Source organism: Lithobates pipiens, unplaced genomic scaffold (genome assembly GCF_037356315.1).
Source record: "Lithobates pipiens isolate NorthernLeopardFrog02 unplaced genomic scaffold, aLitPip1_a1.2 Scaffold_8, whole genome shotgun sequence".
In the NCBI taxonomy this organism is placed as follows: Eukaryota; Metazoa; Chordata; class Amphibia; order Anura; family Ranidae; genus Lithobates; species Lithobates pipiens.
The window spans coordinates 680,735,913-680,743,328 of record NW_027507903.1 but is presented as its reverse complement, the minus strand read 5'-3'; the positions used below and the strand labels follow the sequence as shown (position 1 = coordinate 680,743,328).

At 45.9% G+C, this 7,416-nt stretch overlaps 1 protein-coding gene across 2 annotated transcripts in view; it reads left to right on the top strand.

The window, feature by feature from the left end:
* The first annotated feature begins 556 nt into the window (after positions 1-556).
* LOC143962087 (NACHT, LRR and PYD domains-containing protein 3-like) overlaps positions 557-7,416 on the top strand; it is a 114,969-nt gene continuing 108,109 nt past the window's right edge. For both annotated transcript variants that reach the window (XR_013270625.1, XM_077471414.1), the window contains exons 1-2: positions 557-752; positions 6,384-6,448. Coding sequence is in view for 1 of the 2 variants with exons in the window: in XM_077471414.1 (XP_077327540.1) it covers positions 6,415-6,448 (34 nt within the window). In the remaining variant the exon portion in view is untranslated. The remainder of the gene's footprint in view (positions 753-6,383; positions 6,449-7,416) is intronic.

The window sequence follows — 7,416 nt, the reverse complement described above, 5'->3', positions numbered from 1 at the left end:
AACACGTTGCACTTTGGATTTTATATGAATTTTCACTATTTTATGTATTTATGTTGTGGACTATTAGTAGAAATGAGTGTTGCTGTTTAAACTAGTCACATAGACATACCCAGACCTGTATTGTTTACTGGATATCCCCCCCATTGCGAATTTTATATACTGCTTTTATCAATAGATATATCCTCCTTGTGTACAGCGCACCACTACCCTTCTTACTCAAATGAGTTCAATTACCACCTTAATCAGGCACAGAACCCGTGTAATTAATGTGTGTTCAGTTTTAAAGGGATGAGGTGGCGACCCTACTCTCCGGAGTCTAGAGAAGCTCCAGTGTGACATTAAATGATATTCTAGAAGGAAATCAACCTTCCTGTCGGTGGGATTTTATTACATCAGTCAATATTTCTGCACACGCAGAGCCTTAAACCTGTACAGTGTGTTATACATTATACGAGCGGAGGAATGTGGACACACCCCGCCATGTTTAGTGTTCAAGGCGACTGATAACCAAACAGTCTCTGCAGGCGGAAGCACGTCTCCCCTCCCCCCTCTCCTCCTCTTCCTGGAATCTGTGAGAATAGTATTGGCCTCGTATTGGAAGTTGGATTTGAACGCTCCCAGTGCCAATCTTATCTCTTACTGAAGTCTTCTGTGATTGGTTGCTTCACCTTTCCTAGATATATTGCCAGCTGCTCTCTTCATTGTCAAGTACAAACAATTTGATTGGAGGACGGATGGGCAGATCCAACAAGGTGAGACCCCCACCAATCAGAAATGGGGAGGAAATCCATATTCTGAGATCCGGCAGGAAATGGGAACTCCGCTCACAGCACCCCAATTCCACATAGACCCGAAGTCTGTATATTGTGTACTCTCCATATATATAGTGTATACATGGTATATAGAGAGGAGAGGAGTCTGTATATTGTGTACTCTCCATATATATAGTGTATACATGGTATATAGAGAGGAGAGCAGTCTGTATATTGTGTACTCTCCATATATATAGTGTATACATGGTATATAGAGAGGAGTCTGTATATTGTCTACTCTCCATATATATAGTGTATACATGGTATATAGAGAGGAGAGCAGTCTGTATATTGTGTACTCTCCATATATATAGTGTATACATGGTATATAGAGAGGAGTCTGTATATTGTCTACTCTCCATATATATAGTGTATACATGGTATATAGAGAGGAGAGCAGTCTGTATATTGTGTACTCTCCATATATATAGTGTATACATGGTATATAGAGAGGAGAGCAGTCTGTATATTGTGTACTCTCCATATACATAGTGTATACATGGTATATAGAGAGGAGAAGAGTCTGTATATTGTGTACTCTCCATATATATAGTGTATACATGGTATATAGAGAGGATTCTGTATATTGTGTACTCTCCATATATATAGTGTATACATGGTATATAGAGAGGAGAGCAGTCTGTATATTGTGTACTCTCCATATATATAGTGTATACATGGTATATAGAGAGGAGAGCAGTCTGTATATTGTGTACTCTCCATATATATAGTGTATACATGGTATATAGAGAGGAGAGCAGTCTCTATATTATGTACTCTCCATATATATAGTGTATACATGGTATATAGAGAGGAGAGCAGTCTGTATATTGTGTACTCTCCATATATATAGTGTATACATGGTATATAGAGAGGAGTCTGTATATTGTGTACTCTCCATATATATATATTGTATACATGGTATATGGAGAGGAGTCTGTATATTGTGTACTCTCCATATATATAGTGTATACATGGTATATAGAGAGGAGTCTGTATATTGTTCTCTCTGTCTCTGTCTCTCTCATATATATAGTGTATACATGGTATATGGAAAGGAGTCTGTATATTGTGCACTCTCCATATATACAGTATAGTGTATACATGGTAGTCCCACCATCCCCTTCACTAATATCACCTGTGTGTCCAGTTATTGGAGAACTACAAGTCCCAGCACCCCCTTCACTAATATCACCTTTGTTTCCAGTCATAGGAGAACTACAAGTCCCAGAATCCCCTTCACTAATATCACCTGTGTGTCCAGTCATAGGAGAACTACAAGTCCCAGCACCCCCTTCACTAATATCACCTGTGTGTCCAGTCATAGGAGAACTACAAGTCCCAGCACCCCCTTCACTAATATCACCTGTGTGTCCAGTCATAGGAGAACTACAAGTCCCAGCACCCCCTTCACTAATATCACCTGTGTGTGTCCAGTCATAGGAGAACCACAAGTCCCAGAATCCCCTTCACTAATATCACCTGCGTGTCCAGTCATAGGAGAACTACAAGTCCCAGCATCCCCTTCACTAATATCCTAATTTGTCCTCCTAACTCTTTGCACTTCTATCCAGCTCATTTCCACTGGATTATTCCCATCAACTTGGGGCCAAGATGCTTTGAGAACCTGTTGAGAGCATGTTCTCTGGTATGGTCCAGGGGGGAGGGGTTAAATGCTCCCCTCCCCCCCTTTCCTGGCCTGCCCGGCTGCATGCTCAGATAAGGGTCTGGTATGGATTTCAAGGGGTCCTGATATTTTTTTGGCATGAAGGGTTGCCGCAAGATCTTGTATATTTTATCACTTTTTACATTGTCTGTGGATTACTGGTGTTGAAAGAGTGATATTTATGTTAATAGACTTTATTTCATCTCATTCAGTCTGCTTCCTGATTCCTTAAGGTGTAGCCCACTGATCTGGTCATCCTTGCTGGATACCTGCATTCGGTATCCCTTACACAATCACAGCACAGGGTCTTGTGTTTACAAACACACAGGACTCTGTACACAGATCGGCGATCTGGCTGTTTCTACTCCCCTGCAAAGTAGGGAGAAAAAGCAGCCAAGTCTCATAGTAAAATCAGCACACATTGCACACAGTTAGGGGCAGGCCAAGGACCAGAGAAGGGGGAGGAAGTCTTCTTTGCTCCCCAGTAGCAGATCTGCAGTCCCAGGAGAGGAGGTGGTCATCCTACCTCCCCAGCAGCAGATCAACCATCTGGGAGAGGAGGTGGTCATCATTCCTCCCCAGCAGCAGATCAACCATCTGGGAGAGGAGTTGGTCATCCTCCCTCTCCAGCAGCAGATCAACCATCCGGGAGAGGAGGTGGTCATCATCCGTCCCCAGCAGCATATCAACCATCCGGGACAGGAGGCGGTCACCCTCCCTCCCCAGCAGCAGATCAACCATCTGAGACAGGAGGTGGTCATCATTCCTCCCCAGCAGCAGATCAACCATCTGGGAGAGGAGGTGGTCATCATCCATCCCCAGCAGCAGATCAACCATCCGGGAGAGGAGGTGGTCATCCTCCCTCCCCAGCAGCAGATCAACCATCCGGGAGAGGAGGTGGTCATCCTCCCTCCCCAGCAGCAGATCAACCATGCGGGAGAGGAGGTGGTCATCCTCCCTCCCCAGCAGCAGATCAACCATCTGGGAGAGGAGGTGGTCATCATTCCTCCCCAGCAGCAGATCAACCATCTGGGAGAGGAGGTGGTCATCCTCCATCCCCAGTAGCAGATCAACCATCCGGGAGAGAAGGTGGTCATAATCCGTCCCCAGCAGCAGATCAACCATCTGGGAGAGGAGGTGGTCATCATCCATCCCCAGTAGCAGATCAACCATCCGGGAGAGGAGGTGGTCATCATCCATCCCCAGTAGCAGATCAACCATCCGGGAGAGGAGGTGGTCATCATCCATCCCCAGTAGCAGATCAACCATCCGGGAGAGGAGGTGGTCATCCTCCCTCCCCAGCAGCAGATCAACCATCTGGGAGAGGAGGTGGTCATCCTCCCTCCCCAGCAGCAGATCAACCATCCGGGAGAGGAGGTGGTCATCATCCGTCCCCAGCAGCAGATTAACCATCCGGGAGAGGAGGTGGTCACCCTTCCTCCCCAGCAGCAGATTAACCATCCGGGAGAGGAGGGGGTCATCATCCGTCCCCAGCAGCAGATCAACCATCTGGGAGAGGAGGTGGCCACCCTTCCTCCCCAGCAGCAGATTAACCATCTGGGAGAGGAGGTGGTCATCATCCGCCCCCAGCAGCAGATTAACCATCCGGGAGAGGAGGTGGCCACCCTTCCTCCCCAGCAGCAGATTAACCATCTGGGAGAGGAGGTGGTCATCATCCGTCCCCAGCAGCAGATCAACCATCCGGGACAGGAGGTGGTCACCCTCCCTCCCCAGCAGCAGATCAACCATCTGGGAGAGGAAATGGTCACCCTCCCTCAGCAGCAGATCAATCATCTGAGAAAGGAGGTGGTCATCATCCATCCACAGCAGCAGATCAACCATCCGGGAGAGACGGTGGTCATCATCCGCCCCCATCAGCATATCCACCACCCAGGGTGGAAGAAGCTATCCTCCCTCCTCAAGAGTCAGCCAAAGTGGAGGATGTGGGGTCACCAGCTGGCAACAGGGCAGAGTGCCGCTGGCCTCTACCTAGAACTTTCCATGTCTTCATGGCTCCAGGGAGTTGGGGCAGTCGGCCCTCTCTCCAACAGCAGACCGATCTGGTCATCCTTGCTGGATACCTGCATTCGGTATCCCTTACACATTCACAGCACAGGGTCTTGTGTTTACAAACACACAGGACTTTTTGACAGATTTTCCGATCATATGTACACAAGTCCATCAGACAAAAGTACAAACACGCATGCTCGTAAAGTAATTCTCACCAAACACAACATTAGCAGAAGGTGCCCAAAGGGTCTGCGGAAAATCCGATCGTGTGTACGAGGCTTAAGTCTCTGTTATTAAGGTGGACAATCATACAAAAAACATTTCTTCTTGGTCTCCTTCAGAATTCATATGATTAATTCTAATCTAATTTCATAAAAACTGTACTCCTGGGCTGAAGGAGTGCACACAGATCCCATCCATTAAAGTGTACTTTATGTTTCCTGGCAAAGTGGCCACTAAAGAGGCACTGAACGTGTTGATGGTGCTTAACCTGTTTTTATGATCAATATTAACCACTTGCCTTGAAAAAATACCTAAAAATTGAGCAAAAAAACGTTTTTCATAGTTTCCGTTATAACATTTTTCAAACAAGTAATTTTTCTTCTTCGCTGATGTGCGCTGACTGCTGGACACTTATTGGCACTCATAGGCAGCACTGATGGGCACTGATTGGCACTGATAGGCAGCACTGATGGTAACTGAGAGGCGGCAGTGATGGACACTGATAGGTGGCACTGACAAGGCTGCACTGATATGCAACACTAATGTGCACTGATAGGCAGCACTAATGGACACTGATAGGTGGCACTGAAAGACACTGATAGGCAGCACTGATAGGCATCACTGATAAGTGGCAGTGATGAGGAGGCACTGATGGGCAGCACTGATGGGCACTGATTGGCAGCACTGCTGGGCACTAATAGGCAGAACTGCTGGGCACTGATTGGCAGAACTGCTGGGCACTGATTGGCACTGATAGGCAGCACTGATAGGAAATGATAGGCGGCAGTGATGGACACTGATAGGTGGCACTAATGGGCACTGATGATAGGCATCACTGATAAGTGGAACTGATGAGGAGGCACTGATGGGCACTGATTGGCAGAACTTCTGGGCACTGATTGGCACTGATAGGCAGCACTGATGGACACTGTTGGGGCTGCCCTGATTATCAGTGTAGATGTCCCTTTTCACACAAGCCGGCTACTGGCTCTCTTCTCCTCACACTGTGACAGCATGAGGAAAGGAATGCCAACAACAGGCAAGTGTGTGTACTTTGTGATCAGCTGCGATTGGACACAGCTGATCACGTGGTAAAAGGACACAACGATCGCAGAACACACTGGGTGTGCACCGCAGAAGGCATGTGGGAGCACGGTTATGGGAGGATGGTAATAGGCACCTTCCTAGAACGGGATGACGGCGCTGTAGCCATCATTCAGCTATAGTGCGGTCGGCAAGTGGTTAATGAATGGACACCTCTGATGACCACAGACTGGTTCCATTTTGAGGCCATATACTTTTTTTTTTGTTTTTTTACCTGACCTCTCTATAGAAATCTTACTGGAAGATACTTTGGTGCTGATTAGTACCAGTCTTGGCTATGAATAGCACAGATTTGTGGAGGTGACAACTGAAAGTATGAGTCTGTATAAATTTTGCCCATAAACAGGGTAAAATTCCTTTGTGACCCTGACATACCAATCAGATGAATGCAGGGATGAAGGTTCTGATTGGCCCTCATAGTTTTAAGGGTTGTATATAATGTCCATCCAATTTTGATTTTCTCTAAATGTACAACCAGATAGCCAATAGTTATCCACATGAGGGCACAAAACTCTACTTATTATTTTAGTTCAATGCACTACATATGAGGTTGTTTGTGTTCTTTCCAGGTGACATCATCTCGGGTCATCTCCTGATGTCATGGGAACCTTCTTCTCCAAAACCCCCTCACAAGGTATGACTGCTGATCCTGATAACCCTTTCCAGTGTTTTCCTCCATCTCACATCTCCAGAGATTGGAATTAGATGACAGGACATCTTATGTCTCCGTGGTCTGGACATTTCCTGTACACATGTGGTCAGTCCACCCATTAGAAGAGTTCAGGAGCTTTCATCAATTTCACAATCACTGTGACGATCTGGGGTCAGGCTCGAAAACCAGTTGCCATAACAGTAGTGGGACTTCCACCAGCCAATGGGATAAGCAGGTCACCCTAGTGGATGATGTAGGCTCACCTTTGGTGTGGGGTCTAAGTTCTAACTGGTGTTCCCCAGAGCTTCTGATGGTGGATATGCATTTATCTGCAAGTTAGTACCAGGTTATGGTCCTCAGGATTGGCCCACCAGGAGGTCAGCAAGCCAGGGCCCAGGAGTGCATATAGCTAGTAAGGATTAACCACTTCGGATTTGGCTGCTGAATGACTGGGACATTTTTCTGCGTCGCTTTAACTGACAATTGCGCGGTCGTGTGAAGTTGCACCCAAACAAAGTTGACTTCCTTTTTTTTCCCCACAAATAGAGATTTCTTTTGGTGGTATTTGATCACCTCTGCGTTTTTTATATTTTGCGCTATAAACAAAAAAAAGAGCGACAATTTTGAAAAAAAAAAATAATATTTTTTACTTTTTGCTGTAATAAATATCCTCCCAAAAATATATAAAAAAGCAATTTTTTTTTTCCCTCCGTTTAGGCCGATATGTATTCTGGTAAAAAAAAAATCTCAATAAGCGTATATTGATTGGTTTGCGCAAAAGTTATAGCGTCTACAAAATAGGGGATAGATTTAGAGCCGGTTCACACTGAGAAGTCAATGCAAGTCGCCTCAAGTCGCCCCCAAAGTAGTACAGGAACCTTTTTCTAAGTTGGAACGACTTGAGTCGCTCCTATTAGACCGGTTCCATTGTACAGAATGGATCGCGTCTT